The following is a 17,424-nucleotide window of genomic DNA, read 5'->3' on the forward strand; positions in this document are numbered from 1 at the left end:
TTCATGTCAATTTCTCTGTCAATCAAGTCAGTTGTAAAAGTTCTTAGTGCAATTTGCTGAGAGGTAGAAAGGGAGGCTGTTGGGTGGATAAGGAAAGGCTGTTTGGGATCTCCCACCTAGCAATGATTGTTCTTGGGATCTGTACAATTTCACAGCAGTCAATCAGGCTAGCCTAGGCGAATCATCTCCATCCCTTCCCATCTGCCTTAGAGCTAAGGAAACTGCCCCTAGTGGACAGAGCTGGAGTGCCCAAGGATCTCGGGAGGTCTCATCTTCAATATTGACTTTTCTCATTCCCCGGTTGTTGTCAAAACTTTGCATGTCCATTTCCCAGGGCTGGGAGAACTAAGTTGAGTACAGGCTTGCTCCAGAGGCACCAGTGCCTGGGTCCTGGGACAGCAGGAGGGGTCTCCTTCCCATGGTACCTGCTGCCCTTACAGCTCCCCCAGGGCCGGGGGCTGTCCAGACACCTGCATAGCCTCTAACTTACCCACGTTATTCCCGTTCTCTGTGTAGAACAGTAAAAGAGATGTCTCTGCTTCCCTTGACTTGGTCTTTCTCCTCAGTTCCGTCATCCCTTCTTTCATTGGCTGGGCCGCAGCTGAGGAACATTTGGCTTGTTGGCTGGAGCAGCTGCGTGCATTCTTGCACTACAGCTGTCCAGCTTGGCTTAGAGACACTCAAGTTCAGCTATACTCCACCCCAAGAAATGGGGCTCCAAGATGGCTTCAAGGCACCCTGTGTCCCCACCCCAGGTCTCTGGCTTTGCTTGGATCAGAAATAGCTATAGCTACCATTTACCATGTCCAGATCTTTCCCTGGCATTGTGCTAAGTGCTTTGAGTATGCTGCCTCGCTTCATCCTCACAGTCCCCCAGTTTACAGATGAGGTAAGTGGGACTCCACCAGTAAGAAGCAGGGCATGATTCTACCTGGTCCTGCTGACTCCAGAACTCTGCTCTGAGCCACTCTGCCATACCTTTGACATTAGAAATAAAATACATGGTCTTAGGTTCTACGAGCTGAGTACTTTCATAAAGATTGTGAAGGCCTGTTACCACTAGTGGCACATGGTCTTTAACCCCCTGAGCCTCAGTTCCTTTGTCAGTACAATAGGAAGCTGATAGAGTACTGATGCAAAGGATTGATCATTATAGGCTTTAAATGGGACAATCTTAGCAGATGGGCTGGCACATGATCAAGACTCAGGATCATTGATCATTTTAGTTACTATCATTATTGCTATTACAATTATTATTTTAAGAGATGTGGCCAGGCATGGTGGCTCATGCCTGTAATCTCAGCACTTTGGGAGGCTGAGGTGGATGAATTGCCTGAGCTCAGGAATTGGAGACCAGCCTGGGCAACACGGTGAAACCCCGTCTCTACTAAAAATACAAAAAATTAGCCAGGTGTGGTGGCACACACCTGTAGTCCCAGCTATTCAGGAGGCTGAGGCACGAGAATCGCTTGAACCAGAGGTGGAGGTTGCAGTGAGCTGAGATCACACGACTGCACTCCAGCCTGGGTGACAGAGCAAGACCCTGTCTCAAAAAAAAAAAAAAAAAAAAAAAGTAGAGACAGGGTCTTGCTCTGTCACTGAGGTTAGAGTGCAGTGGTGCAGTGATCGTTCACTTGCATCTTCGAACTTCTGGGCTCAAGCAATCCTCCCACCTCAGCCTCTGAGTTGTTGGGGGACTTCAGGCGTGCACCATCACATCTGGCTCTTTTTTTTGGTAGAGATGGAGTCTTGCTATGTTGTCAAGGCTTGTCTTGAACTCCTGACCTCAAGTGATCCTTCCACCTCAGCCTCCAAAAGTGCTGGGATTACAGGCACAAGCTTCCACACCTGGCTCTAGTTACTATCACTATTAACCCATGCCTCAGCCATGACCGTGACATCCCTCCACCCTGCCTGACCGTGATCGTGCCTTACCTGGTGAGATGCCAACTGTGCTGCTGAGTGGACGCCATTTCAGAGATTTCAGCGGGGGGCTCTTCTCTCTGTCAGGGTCATCTTTAATGCTCTAGAAAACAGGCGATCTTTCCCATCAGAGGAGTGTTCCCTGTGTCAGGCAGGACCCCAGTTACCCTGACCTCAATCTGTAAATCAGGACATTTTGTAGGGAGGAGCCTAAGGGAGGGGACTCCTCAGACAGGTTTGGCCCCTCTCCTGCAGCAGATTCAGAGGGGACTCTGGGTTTTGAGGTGAAAAAGTATGGGTGTGTACATGTGTGTATGAGTGTATATGCATGTGTGTGCATGTGCATATGTGTATGTATGCACGTCTATGTGTATGAGATGAGAGTGAGAGAGCTGCTAGTGAGAGAGCTATGGGGGTTTGCCAGAATTTTTTTCATCAGTTACCTGCCCCTCTTCCTAATGGACTGGGATGTCTGGGCCTCCAGCATGACAACAGAAATTTAGGTAACTTCTGTGCCTTATCAGGCACCTCAGTTTTTTTGTTTGTTTGTTTTCTTTTTTGAGACGGAGTCTGGCTCTGTCACCCAGGCTGGAGTGCAGCGGCGTGATCTCGACTCACTGCAACCTCTGCCTCCCAGGTTCAAGCAATTCTCCCTGTCTCAGCCTCCCGAGTAGCTGGGATTACAGGCACCCGCCACCACACCCGGCTAATTTTTGTATTTTTAATAGAGAGGGGGTTTCACCATGTTGGCCAGGATGGTCTCGATCTCTTGACCTCATGATCCATCCGCCTTGGCCTCCCAAAGTGCTGGGATTACAGGTGTGAGCCACGGCACCTGGCCCAGACACCTCAGTTTTAAGAGTTCCTTCATTCTCAGCCACAACTGGAGTGTGGTGGTCATTAAACAGTCACTGTCTAGGGAGCACCCGGCCTGGTTTCAGGAGGCACTCAGGAAGCACTGAAGGCTCAAGAGGCAGTCCCTGAGGAGGGGGTGAAGTGCCTGAGCTGGGTCCTGAAACCTGGTGGAGTTCCCTGAACGAGGGCAGAGCCCGGCTACACAGGCTGTCCTGGAAAGGCAGCCCTTTGGCTGGGAATCTGCTACCTACTGTCTGGGATAGATTTCTACATTCTGAACATGGGCTGCACTCACAGGGTCTGAGTCATGCAATGCTGAGGGACTCACAGGTGTCCCTCCCAGTCTGCTCACAAGCATAAGTGCCTCTGGGGTCTGTCCTCTAGAGCCCTTCTGATTGCCAAGGTGGGTGGGTATTTTATGGAGGACAGAATTGATAGGCTGTGAATGGGGATAAGCCCCTAGCAGGCGCAGCCCACCCTCAGGCTCCTATCAGCCCCTGCAAAGTCTTGGGCGGCAGCGGGAAGAGCCCTTAGAGACCCTAATTCCTTTGCCCCCGAGAGATCCTCCAGGATAAGCCATCAAATGAAACAGGTGGATGTCAATTCTGTGGCATCCTCAGTACCAGGTAGGGAAAAGGCTGGGATAGGCTGGCAGAGCCAAGGGTGGGGTGGGGGAGGCCAGAGGAGCCCCAGAGCTGAGGAGCTGGCCCCCTGGGGGAGATTTTCCCCCTGGAGGCCTGGGCAAGAGGCACCCACAGGACACTCACCACTGAAGCACCCACCCCCATCCCTGCTGGCCCCAGCCATTTTAAGACCCAGGAAAGACCAGAAGACAAACAGGAAACCAAATCTTCTGCATGTTATTAGTGGGGGAGTCAAACCATTCTGGCCCCCAAGGGGGCGGTGGGCCTGGGAGGGCAGAGCTTCTTGGGCTGACTTCTTAGCTGAAGTGTCTTTGGTTTTTCTTTCAGGAGGGCTGAACTTCCCAGTTCTTTTCCTGAACGGTTCTTCAGGGAGGCCATGAGGAAGGCACACTGCAGTGGGATTGGGGGGGTCAGTGGCACCCCGAGCTACTTTGGAGAGACACACACACACAGCAGGAGGGACTGTATCCACTGGAACCTCTGACATCCCCTGGACTCCCCTTTTTGTGCCTAGAAAGCCACCTGGGGCTGAGAGTGCTGTGGACCAATCCTATGAACAACAGTGAGGACCAGGTATGGGGGCCTGGGAGGCACAGGCTCCGGGCTAGTGAATACTTGGGGGTCTCCAACCCTCATGCCTACAAGTCACGTCAGCTATGCCTGTAGGGTAGGTGCTGTCATCTCCCCATTTTACAGATGAGGAAACCAAAGCTCTGAAGCTGTCATCACAGAGTTAACAAGAATTCTGGCTTAACATGAAGCCCTGATCAGGCTGCACATAGCCCCACTTCTTTGTAACCTAAAGTCACATAGCACCAGATCCTGGCTGTTTGCATCCCCGTTGTTCCTCTAGATAGGATTTCTGACATCAGAAACACAAGGCTTTTGTTTAAGAATTACTTAAGATGTTTTTCAGACCCAAATTCCAGCAAAGCAGCTGATGCCAACCAGTTTGAAGACCCCCAGAGGAACAGGAACAGCATGAGAACACAGCTTCTTCATCTCCCCCGCCCATGACTCCAGCCTGCACCCAACTAGTCAATGATCTCCTTACTTCAGCCCACTGCAAAACCCTTAAAAACCTTAACGCCAAATTCCGCAGGGAGATGGGTTTGAGGTTCCCTCCCATCTCCTTGTTTGACAGTCCTACAATTAAACTTCTTTTCTCTGCTGCAACCCAGTATCTCTGCGCATTGACTTGCCATGCATACCTGGCAACAGATCTATTACAGTTACAGCTCTGTGAGCTTAAGGTTCTCATCTAAGGCCACCTTATCAGTGTGTAGAGAAACTTCAATTCAAACCAGGTGGGTCTGGTTCCAAAGCCAGCACCCTTCCACTGTGAGACACTGTGGCCTCCACTTGTGGGCCGGTCAGCTTGCCGCATGCCAGGGCTGATTCCAGATGCTGGCAGACTAATGGTGTAATACTCAGTGCCTTTTGCCTACCATTTTCTCAACAGCCTGACTGGTTCCCCCGCAATTATTTTCAATCAAAGCTCCAGAAGACACCATTCAAATGTAAATAAGCATCCTCTGGAAAGGTGAATTACGCAGTCATTGCCCATTAACACCACATGAATGAGTTTATCAGATGAGGGAATGGGACTATGTGCACCCGAGGGTAAGGGATATTTATTTATTTTTTATTTATTTATTTTTTTTGAGATGGAGTCTCGCTCTGTCACCCAGGCTGGAGTGCAGTGGCGTGATCTCGGCTCACTGCAATCTCTGCCTCCTGGGTTCAAGGATTGTCCTGCCTCAGCCTCCTGAACAGCTGGGATTACAGGTGCGCACCACCACACCCAGCTAATTTGTGTGTGTGTGTGTGTGTGTGTGTGTGCGTATTTTTAGTAGAGATGGGGTTTCACCATGTTAGCCAGGATGGTCTTGATCTCCTGACCTTGTGATCGGCCTGCCTCGGCCTCCCAGAGTGCTGGGATTACAGGCATGAACCACTGCACCCAGCTGGGAAGGGATATTTTAAAAGTACTAAAAGGGTCTCTTTTGGGGAAGACAGCACAGGCACGCAGGGGGAGCCACAGATCTGCAGATCCAGTGGCCACAAAGGAATAGAAGATGGAGATGTGGCCCCCCCCTCCCAGGAGTCCACAATTCAGTCTGGGAAGTGAGTCCTTCTGCAAGTGGTGGAGTCCAGGAGTCTCCTTCACAGGCTCCCTCACTCCACTGCCTCGACCAGGGCCTTGCTAAGTGCCCTCTGTCCATCATTGTGGCTTGAACTGCCCTAAATCTCCATCTCCAGCCATGTCTTTTCCCACCTGCCTTTAGGGTACCCTCACTTGTTATCTCGCAGGCTCCACAAACTCACCCTTGTCCCAGACCCGCCTTCCCTGCACCTCTCCGTCCTTCCATGGGCTCCTCCTCCTGTTTTCTCCATCTTGGTCAATGGCCTCACTGTCTACTGGGTGCCCCAGTGAGGAGCATGGGGGTCACTTTGGATGTCTTCTCTTTCACATTGCCTGTTCAATCACTTGCAAGTCCAGGGAATTCTTCCTTAGATATTCATTGCTCCTCACGTTATCTGGCCCCTACCTACCTCTCTCATTGTATCTTGTCCTGCTCAACTCCTCTCTCTCTGAGGAAGTAACATTTTAGTGTGTCTAAACTAACTAATAGGCTAGGTCTGGTGGCTCCCGCCTGTAATCCCAGCACTTTGGGAGGCCGAGGCAGGCAGATCACCTGAGATCAGGAGTTCGAGACCAGCCTGGCCAACATGATGAAACCCTGTCTCTACTAAAAAATACAAAAATCAGTCAGGCGTGGTAGTGGGCACCCGTAGTCCCAGCTACTTGGGAGGCTGACACAGGAGAATTGCTTGAACTCAGGAGGCAGAGGTTGCAGTGAGCTGAGATTGCACCACGGCACTCCAGCCTGGGCGACAGAGTGAGACTCTGTCTCAAAAAAAACCCCCCATAACAAAAAACAAAACCCTAACCAATGACAAGGAGCAGGCCATGGAAGGTCTGGGATGGGAAGGACAGAGGAAACAGCAGGTGCAAAGGCCCTGAGCTTAGGAATGGGTTTAGCAATAACCTTGATGTGTTTAAGGAACTCAAAGGAGGCCAGAATGTGCAGCACACAGACCTAAAACCAATGGCTTCTAGGAGACAGTCATTTCTTCTTAAGCCTTGGGTCTCAGTGGATTAGGACATGAAGAAGGAAGCTGACATGGGATGAGGTGTGTCCCCCAAAAGGATATGTTGAATTCTGAAACCCCAGGATCTGTGCATGTGGCCTTACATAGAAATAGGGTCTTTGCAGATGTAAAGTATTGGAGTAGCACAGGCCCTTAATCTAATCTGATTGTTGTCCATGTAAGAGGAGAAGGGATGCACCCGGAGGGAAAACAGCCGTGTGAAGACAGAAGCAGAGACTGGAGTTACGCTCCTCAAGCCAAGGAATGCCAGAGATTGCTGGTGACAAGGACTCCCTCCTTGACCAAACTTTAGCCAGGCTCCTCTAAACCATCTTCTCAATAAGGCCTTGACCTTGGCCTGCTGAACTCAGTTTTGGCAAAGAATTCTAAGTCAGTTTAGTGAGACCTGTCCCATCCTTGATATCCAATCAAGTTCTTCATCTCCCATCTGAGATATCTTTTTTTAATGATTTTAAAAAAATTCTTTAATAGAGATGAGGGTTCACCATGTTGCCGAGGCTGGTCTCAAACTCCTGGGCTCAAGCGATCAGCCCGCCTCGGCCTCCCAAAGTGCTGGGATTACAGGTGGACAGTTCTATTTTTGATGTCTAAGCCTTTTGTCTGCCTTTAGCAAGAGCTCTGTTTAACAAGAATCGTTTTACCTGTCATATTTATCCAGTTCTCTTAGTAATTTTCCATCCACTGACTCTGCTCATTGGCTATAAATCTCCAGCTATTTTGCTATTATTTAGAGTTGAGTTCAATCTCTCTCCCCTATTGCAATAGTCTTAAGTAAAGTCTTCCTTGCCATTTTAAAAGAGCAACCAGTGCAATTAAAAACAAACAAACAAACAAACACCAATTGCCACCAGAAGGCAGGGAGGGGCAAGGAAAGATTCTACCCAGAGCCTTCAGGGGGAGCCTGGCCCTGCTGACACCTTGATTTCAGACTTCCAGCCTCTGGAAGTGAGAGAATCAATGGTTGTTATTTTAAGCCACCAAGTTTGTGGCATTTATGTTAGCCCCAGGAAATGAATACAGAGGGCAGTGCAGTCACTGGCCCATGCTCAGGGCATACCTTTTGGGAATAGTTGACAGCCTTTTCCATCTCAGACATGATGGAGTTGATGTCATCGCTCTCATAAATGCCTGGAAACAAAGCACATCGTGAGCAAGGTGAGACAGGGTGTGGATCCTGGCAAGTGTCCCCATCATCTGGATACTAGAAAGCCACCTGGAGGTGACTCGAGGGCTGGGCATGGTGGCTTACTCCTGTAATCCCAGCACTTTGGGAGGCTGAGGAGGGAGGATTGCTTGAGGTTGGGAGTTCAAGACCAGCCTGGGCAAAATAGTGAGACCCCTTATCTATAAAAAAAATTTAAAAAATTAGTCGGGCATGGTGGTGGACACCTGTAGTCCCAGCTGCTCAGGAGGCTGGGGTGGGAGGATTGTTTGAGTCCAGGAGGTTGAGGCTGCAGTGAAGTATGATGGCACCACTGCACTCCAGCCTGGGTGACAGAGGGAGACCCTGTCTCTAAAAAAAATATTGCTTTGTGTACCATGTACAACTATCTTGCCAACCATGTGCTGTGAACATACCACCCTTCGAAAAACAATCTAAGGGATGTTTAGGGTGCCTTCTAGTCTGACATTCTATGACATTCTAAATTATATATTTTTTTAATTTTTAATTTTTTTTGTAGAGGCAGAGTCTTGCTATGTTGCCCAGGATGGTCTTGAACTGGCCTCAAGCAATCTGCCCGCCTCAACTTCCAAAGTGCTGAGATTACAGGTGTGAGCCACCACCTGACCCATAATATGCTTTTAGAGTTTTACTTCTTCTTCTTCTTCTTTTTTTTTTTTGAGACAGAGTCTTGCTCTGTCACCCAGGCTGGAGTGTAGTGGTGTGATCTCTGCTAACTGCAACCTCTGCTTCCTGTGTTCAAGCGATTCTCTTGTACCTCAGCCTCCCGAGTAGCTGGGACTACAGGTGTGTGCCATCACACCTGGCTAATTTTTTTGTATTTTTAATAGAGATAGGGTTTCATCATGTTGGCCAGGCTGGTCTCAAAGTCCTGATCTCAAGTGATCTGACCGTGTTGGCCTCTCAAAGTGCTGGGATTGTGGGTTTGAGCCACTGTTCCTGGCCTAATTTTTTTAACTTAAAAAAATTGCAGTAAAATACACATAACATCAAACTTACTATTTCAATCATTTAAAAGTGTACAATTCAGTGGCATTAAGTACATTCATATTGTTGTGCAACCATCACTGCTATCTTCAGAGGAACAGTTTTACATTTTAAAATGTGATTTTCACAAGCTGCTTTTCTGGAATACATCTGTGGTCTAAGGGAGCTATGCTGGTGCTGAGACAACTGTTTGGAATGAGCCGAAGGGATGAGGAAACACTCATGTACCTGTGTCTCCAAACCAGTGGAAGCGGCCACCTGCAGCCTGGGTGGCCTCCTTGTAGGCAGCAGCCGTGTCAGTGCGACTGGCATAGCAGGCAGGGGGTGTGGTGTCCATCTTTGGCTCGCCCACGTAGAATAGACACACGTTCAGCTGGAGGTCGCAGCCGCCACAGGCCTCGGCCATGTAGGCGCTGAGTGTAGGCTGGTGGGGAAGAGAAGGTAGGAGGGGCCAGCAGCTGAGGGCCTTGAAGCTGTGGGGCTCTGGGCAGCCCAGCCTGGCCATGTTTCTCCAGGGCCTTCTCTGTGCCTGGTCCAGTCCTTGGCACGAGGATGGAAAGAGATGAGCCTGGGTTGCAGTTTCTCTCAATATTTTAACAGAGTGTGGTTGGGGAGCTGGACCTGAGAGCCTCCTGATACCAGGCATGTTCTAGACCAGTAGCATCCACATCCCCTGGAAGCCTGCTAGAAATGCAGATTCCCAGGCCCCATCCCAGACCTACTGAACCAGGATTTGCACTATGTATGTATGTGTGTATGTGTGTATGTTTTTTAAAGAGACAGGGTCTCGCTCTGTTGCCTAGGCTGGAGTGCAGGGGCATAAACATATCTCGCTGCAGCTTTGACCTCCTGGGCTCAAGCAATCCTTCTGCCTCAGCCTCCTAAGTAGCTGTGACTACAGGCACATGTCACCACACCTGGTTAATTTTTTTTTTTTTTTGAGACGGAGTTTCGCTTTTGTTGCCCAGGCTGGAGTGCAATGGCGTGATCTCAGCTCACCGCAACCTCCCCGTCCAGGTTCAAGCAATTCTCCTGCCTCAGCCTCCCGAGTAGCTGGGATTACAGGCATGTGCCACCACACCCGGCTAATTTTGTATTTTTAGTAAAGATGGAGTTTCTCCATGTTGGTCAAGGTGGCCTCAAACTCCTGACCTCAGGTGATCTGCCTGCCTCAGCCTCCCAAAGTGCTGGGATTACAGGCATGAGCCACCGCGCCTGGCTACATCTGGTTAATTTTTTAAATTTTATTTTTGTAGAGATGGGGTCTTGTTGCTATGTTGTCCAGGCTGGTCTCGAGCACCTGAGCTCAAGCGATCCTCCCACCCCAGCCTCCTGAGTAGCTGGGACTACAGGCATGTGCCACCATGACAGGTTATTTTTTAAATTTTTGTAGAAATGTGGTCTCACTATGTTGCCCAGCCTGGTCTCCAGGGCCTGCATTTTAACAGCATCCTTAGGTGCTTGTCTATACATTAAAGTTTGAGAAGCACTGGTTTAGAAATCATGCGGCAGAAACCTTGGCAAGGTATCCACCTGGGGGAAGACGGATGAGGTCACAAAGGATAATGGACACCCAGGATGTGGCCTACCCACCATGTCCTGGTCGGGGATGCCCCCAGTGAAGAGGTAGATTCCCTGCGATTGGTGTTTGTCTTTGTCCTTGAAGTCCACTTCCACAGCCTTCCGCAGGGCACTGAGAACATTCCTGCTGCCCCGACACCGCAGGTTCAGGGCCCACCTGGGGAGGCAGAGATGGCCATGCTGAGGGTTATTGGCCCATGCCTAGGGCATACCTTTTGGGAGTGGTTGAGAGCCTTTTCCATCTCAGATGTGATGGAGTCGATGTCATCACTCTCATAAAGTGAAGACGGCCAGGTTGGGAGAGCAGCAGACAGAAGGAAGCTGTTTTCTGATTTCTGCCCATGGCTGTTTGAGGTCAGGGACTCTAGAGAGCTACTTCCTGGTGGAGGGGGGACAGAGAAAACGATGCCCGCAAACCTTCCCTCAGACACAGCCCCACGAAGTCTCTGCCCATCACCTACCGCCAGGCACTTTGTAAATTGTTGTCACTCACGGGAACCATCTCAGGCCTCCAGCTTTCAGTTGTGCTTCCAAACCTTTAAGAAGCAAAGAGAGTTCATTCTTAAGCTGGGGGAGGTCCACTTGGCGGCCCAGCTCTTTGGGCTTTGTAGGCTTTTAGCGAGGACAAAATTCTGATGAGATCCCCTGAAATGTGAGGATGTCACTGGCCTGGGCCAGGCATGAGATTTCCTTGTGGGTCATATGTCCCAACATACTTCAGCCAAGATACAGCATGAGCCAGCGTTGGTCAGCTTCCTTTCTGAAGCGTTGAGCTATGGCATGTGTCCCCCTCTTTAACCTCCCCTAGCATGGCTTCTCTCACTGCACATTTCCCCTCCCTATCCATACTATATATTTTTTTTTTTAAATACACATCTATGTAATCAACAGGATTTGGTAAAGAAAAAAAATACACCTCTAGCCTGGGCAGTATAGCAAGACCCCATTTCTACAAAATAAAAAAAATTAGCTGGGTATAGTGGCACATGTCTGTCGACCTAGCTACTTAGGAGGCTGAGGTGGGAGGATCATTTGAGTCCAGGAGGCTGAGGCTGTAGTGAGCTATGATTGTGCCACTGCATTCCAGCCTGGGCAACAGAGCGAGATCCTATCTCAAAAAACAAACAAACCCCCAAATCCAGAAAACCCACATTGTCTCATTTGTCCTGTAAGACAGAATTTAAGATCCTTGAGAAGAGGATTTATACCCTTTATGAAGGAAAAGTTGTCCCCTCTCTAGTTTGAGATTAATTCCTCCACCTGGCCTTTGACCTCATCATCACCCATCTCTTCTGAGACTTTGCCCCACAGTTCCTCCCTCACCTCCACACATGCCCAACTTCTCTCCACTTCCCTCTGCCCCCGCGCCTCTCTACCTGTTTCAGACTCTCTATACTTAACAAGAACATCCTCCTTCCACTGGGAAGCTACTCTATGAGTGACTTCGCTCTTTCCTCTTTCCCCTTGTGGACAAGCTCCCTGGAAACACAATATACCACCCCTTCCTCACCTCCTCAACCCATTGCAGTCAAACTTCCACCCTGGGGGTGTTCCCTGGTAGAGATGAACAATGAATGCCCTCCATTCCTCCACCAGTGGAAATATATCCCTATTATTGTTGGATAATAAATCTGGGTTCAAGTGATTCTTATGCCTCAGCCACCGGAGTAGCTGGGATTACAGGCCTGTACCACTGAGACCCACTTATTTTTGTATTTTTAGTAGAGATGGGGTTTTCAGCACGTTGGCCAGGCTGGTCTTGAACTCCTGGCCTCAAGTGATCCACCTGCCTCGACCTCTCGAAGTGCTGGGATTACAGGAGTGAGCCACCACGCCTGACCTTCAGGTACTCCTTTATAGCAGTGCAGGAATGGACTAACATAGCATCCCAACACCTTTCTCTCGTTTTCCTCCCACCTCTCTGGGTTCTTCTTTCTTGTGTTCCTTTGGTGGTTCCCTTCTTTTGCCCACCCTTCAAATGCTGGTGTCTTGCAAGTGCTGCCTTTGATTGTCTTCTCTCTCCCCTTCGCATCTCCACAGGCGTGATCCCTGCACTACCATTTATTTCATTCCTATAATCAAAATGCTGATGGCTCAAAACCCTTTATTTCTTGGCTAGGTCTCCTCACTGGAGCTCCTCCTCCTCTTAATGATCTCCAAACTCTTGAGTGTCTCAGACTCGGGATGTTTAAAACCATCTTTCCCTTCAGAGATCTGTTCTTCTTGGGACATCATCTTCTCTTCACCATTCTTTCACCCCCTACAGCCAGTGATTCTAATTCCCCAAAATCTCTTCCATGAACCTCTTTCTTTCCTTTTTTTTTTTTTTTTTTTTTTTTTTTTTTTTTTTTGAGATGGAGTCTCGCTCTGTTGCCCAGGGTGGAGTGCAGTGGTGTGATCTCGGCTCACTGCAAGCTCCACCTCCCGGGTTCATGCCATTCTCCTCCCTCAGCCTCCCTAGTAGCTGGGACTACAGGTGCCCACCACCACGCCCGGCTAATTTTTTGTATTTTTAGTAGAAACGGGGTTTCACTGTGTTAGCCAGGATGGTCTCGATCTCCTGACCTTGTGATCCGCCCGCCTTGGCCTCTCAAAGTGCTGGGATTACAAGCCACTGTACCCAGCCTCCATGCACCTCTTTCTTGATTAACTTTTATTTTGGGCTCAGGGGTACGTGTGCAGGTTTGTTACATAGGTAAACTCCCGTCATGGGGGTTTGTTATATAGATTATTTCATCACCCAGGTATTAAGCCTAGTACCCATCAGTTATTTTTCCTGATCTCCTTCCTCTCACCCTCACCCTCTATAGGCCCCCAGTGTGTGTTGTTCCCCTTTATGTGTCCATGTGTTTTCATCATTTAGCTCTCACTTATAAGTGAGAACATGCTGTATTTGATTTTCTATTCCTGTGTTAGTTTGCTAAGGATTATGGCCTCCAGCTCCATCCATGTTCCTGCAAAGAACATGATCTCATTCTTTTTTATGGCTGCATAGTATTCCATGGTATATGCGTACCACATTTTCTGTATCCAGTCTACCACTGTTGGGCATTTACATTGATTCCATCTCTTGCTATTGTGAATAGTGCTGCAATGCACATATACGTGCATTTGTCTTTATGATAGAATGAGTTATATTCCTTTGGGTATGTACCCAGGGATGGGATTGCTGCTTTGAATGGTAGTTCTGTTTTTAAGTCTTTGAGGAATCTTCACACTGCTTTCCACAATGGTTGAACTAATTTACACTCCCACCAACTGTGTAAGTGTTCGTTTTTCTCTGCAACCTCGCCAGCATCTGTTATTTTTGACTTTAATAATGGCATTCTCACTGGCCACGCACTCTTTCTTCCATTCACATTGCCTTGGCTCAAGCCCACTCAACACTAGCGCAGGCAATTGCAAGAGTCAAACTGGTCTCTTCCCTCCAGTATTACATCCCTTCAGTTCCTCCTTCACAGCATTGCTTGAGCATTTGAAGACGCAAACCCGATCGTATTTGTACCTTGCTTGCAATCCTCCAGTGCCTTTATATCCTGTAGGACAGGAAACTCATGAGCATGGCCTATATCAATCCTCCATCACCTGGTTTTTCTGTCATGCACAATCTCTGCCTCTCAGCCCCATATCCATGCTGAACTACCTGATGGTCCCTAAGGTTCTATCATACCTCACGCCTCTGCTCATGCTGTTGCCTCTACCTGGAACACCCTTTCTCCCTAGGACCCCATCATTCCCAGCTGCTAGGCAAACATCTACTCATTCATCAAGACTCACCAAAGGGGCACTTGCTCCATTAAGATGTCCTGAGCCTACTCCACCCAGGTGGAATGGACTGATCCTGCCACTGATACCTTGCAGTCCCATACCTAGCTATCTACTCATTTCTATAGAAAACGCTTAACAGCACTTCTTAACATTCCTGTCTCCCACTATTAGGCCATGAGTTCCTCGAGGATGAGTTTTGTGTGTCTTCATGTCCATCTCCCCAGTGCCTGGCACAGGGACTCGTTCATGGCAGATTGTCAATGAAACATTGCTGGATGAATGAATGGGTAGATAAATAAATAAAATCCTTATCTATAATGTTACCATAAACATTTTTATGTAGAGTTTATTAAGGAATGATTGGGCTCTGGTACAGAATAATATCTAATACTAACTGTTGACTTAATAGATTTAGAAAATGCCCTATTTGGTGTGAGGTTGTATAAAAATCTACATTTTAAGTGGGTTCCTTTTCTCTCTTTCTTCCCTTATTAGTTAAAATAGTATGCAATTTTAAAAACTATATATATAGTTTTTATGGCTGAGCTCAGTGGCTCAAGCCTGTAATCCCAGCACTTTGGGAGGCCGAGGCAGGCGGATCACTTGAGGTTAGGAGTTCAAGATCAGCCTGGCCAACATGACGAAACCCCGTCTCTACTAGAAATACAAAGATTAGCCAGGTGTGATGGTGTGTGCCTGTAGACCCAGCTACTTGGGAGGCTGAGGCAGAAGAATTCTTGAACCTGGGAGGAGGAGGCTGCAGTGAACTTATATCAAGCCACTGCACTCCAGTCTGGGCAACAGAGCGAGACTCCATCTCAAAACAAAAACAAAAACAAAAACAAACTATATATATATATATAGTTTTTAAATTAAAAATGCTAGATATGTACTATATTTAATTATATATAATATATAATTTTAAAACTATATTAACATTTTACAACTATATATACTATATATGATTTTAAAACTATATATACTATATATGATTTTAAAACTATATATAATTTAAAAACTATATGTAATTTTGAAGTTCAAATCTTCAAAACCTCTCTGATCTTTGTTGTATTTAATTCTAAACTATACAGTTTTAAAAATTGCATACCATTTATATATATATATACACATAATTAAATGTATACATATAATTTGATTTATTTATTAAAACACAGATGGAGTCTCACTATGTTGCCCAGGCTGGTCTCAAACTCCTGGATGCAAGCGATCCTCCTGTCTCGGCCTCCCAAGGTGCTGAGATTACAGGCGTGAGCCACTGCACCTGGCCAAATTTATATATACCATTTTAATTTAAATTCAGAATTGGAATCCTAAATGTTTGAAAAGGTGTGGCTTGCTGGAGACAGGCTGAGGACTGAGACTAGGGCATGGCTGGGATCCTCCCTTTCCTCTTTTGCCTACTTCGTCTTGGAAGCCAAATGAGCCAATGGGCTGAATTACTTTATCCTGGTTGATCAAGTGGTGTGTTATGGGGTCACTTATCACCTTCGCCCCAGTAGGACAGTCCTGCAACCATTTAATTATTCAATGTCCCAAACAAGATCATCCAAATCAGATAAACCGATGGCTATCCTAGGAGGCCAGGTGACCATGACGTCAATATCTATCGTCCAGCAACGTCCAAAGCCTCAGCCCAATGACGGCATCCAAACACACACGACCCACCCTTGCCCCCAGGAGCCAGGAGACACGTACGCGATGAGGTTGAAGTAGTCCTTGTTGGATAACTGCTCCTCCAGCAGCAGCCGCAGGGAGTGCTGGATATGAATAATGTACATGGAATTGGTCGCAGAGATATCGAGCAGTACAACCACCCTAAAAGGAAACACGAGCTTTAAGAGGAGAACCGAATCTCTGAGATAATGTTTATTTTGTTCCATTTTACTATTTAAAGTTTTTTTCCAGGGGAATTTTGCATGCCAGATTCGTAGCTGGCCAAAATCTTCTCTGTGGTTTGAGGCCAACAGAGGTAGGCTTACAATGGTAGATTAAGGGGATCATGGAACCCCCCTTCTCTCCCAGGAGATGCTTTAATGGAATAAAGCCTCATGGTGGAGATGGTTTAAGGGGTAGGGGCTTCATATAATGATTTTCATAGATTTATTTTAAAGAATTAGCATTCAATATTTTTATAGGTCAGAATATAAAAATATATATATATATATTGCCTTAGGCAAGTCACAAAACCTCTCTGATCTTTGTTTAAGTAGTTTAACTATAAACTATTTGTAAGACTCGTCATAGGGTTGCTTCAAGAACACACACACACACACACACACATATATATATATGTATATATTTAGACGGTCTCTCTCTGTTGCCCAGGCTGGAGTGCAGTGGTGCGATCATGGCTCACTGAAGCCTCAACCTCCTGGGCTCAAGAGATCCTCCTGCCTCAGCTTCCCAAGTTGTTGGGACCACAGGCACACATCACCATGCCTGGCTAATTAAAAAAAAAATTTTTTTTTTTTTTTTTTTTTTTTTAGAGACCGGGTCTGCCCATGTTGCTCAGGCTGGGTTTGAACTCCTGGCATCAAGTGATCCTCCTGCCTTGGCCTCTCAAAGTACTGGAAATACAGGCATGAGCCACTATGCCCGCCATAGGTTGGGGTCTTTGTAGGGAAAATGAAAACCAGGTGAGCAAGTAACATGAGGAATTAGGTGTATCTGGGCCTCTTGAAAAATATTTTTATCTTTTTGTTTGCTGTCTTTCTGTTTTAAGATCTCTGGCCTCATTTGTTCTTTCTCTAATTTTACAACTTCAAACTTGTATTCCCACCTCCTGCCCCATTCTCATTTTGAGACAGCTATGGATAGCAAAAGAAAATCTATGGGATTTACAGTCAGAAGACCTTGGTTCAAGTTCCACTTCCTACCAGCTGTGTGGCTTTAGGCAAGTCACAAAACCTCTCTGATCTTTGTTTAAGTAGTTTAACTATAAAATACTTGTGAGACTCGTCATAGGGTTGCTTCAAGAACAAGATTACATAATAGATGTATAGTGGTCAGGTGCGGTGGCTCATGCCTGCAATCCCAACATGATGGGAGGCTGAGGCAGGAGCATCGCTTGAGGCCAAGAGTTTGAGACCAGCCTGGGCAACATAGCGAGACCCTGTCTCTAATAATAATAATAATAATAATAATAGATATATGGTATTACAAAATATAATACTTTGTAAATATGAATTCATCAAACAAGGTATGGAATCTTAATAATGGCTGTAATAGATAACTATTGTTTCTCCCAACTCAGCATCCATTACCTCATCTGGCAACAGCATCCTG

At 47.2% G+C, this 17,424-nt stretch overlaps 1 protein-coding gene across 1 annotated transcript in view; it reads right to left on the minus strand.

Annotated features, from left to right (window-relative positions):
• VWA3A (von Willebrand factor A domain containing 3A) overlaps positions 1-17,424 on the minus strand; it is a 55,752-nt gene that overhangs the window by 14,362 nt on the left and 23,966 nt on the right. Inside the window, 8 exon segments of the mRNA XM_055299092.1 lie at positions 491-601; positions 1,936-2,026; positions 3,660-3,812; positions 7,657-7,727; positions 8,998-9,193; positions 10,363-10,507; positions 10,812-10,886; positions 15,835-15,954. Of these exon segments, the coding sequence (XP_055155067.1) occupies positions 491-601; positions 1,936-2,026; positions 3,660-3,812; positions 7,657-7,727; positions 8,998-9,193; positions 10,363-10,507; positions 10,812-10,886; positions 15,835-15,954 (962 nt within the window).

The sequence above is a fragment of the Symphalangus syndactylus genome, chromosome 11 (genome assembly GCF_028878055.3).
Source record: "Symphalangus syndactylus isolate Jambi chromosome 11, NHGRI_mSymSyn1-v2.1_pri, whole genome shotgun sequence".
Classification (NCBI taxonomy): domain Eukaryota; kingdom Metazoa; phylum Chordata; class Mammalia; order Primates; family Hylobatidae; genus Symphalangus; species Symphalangus syndactylus.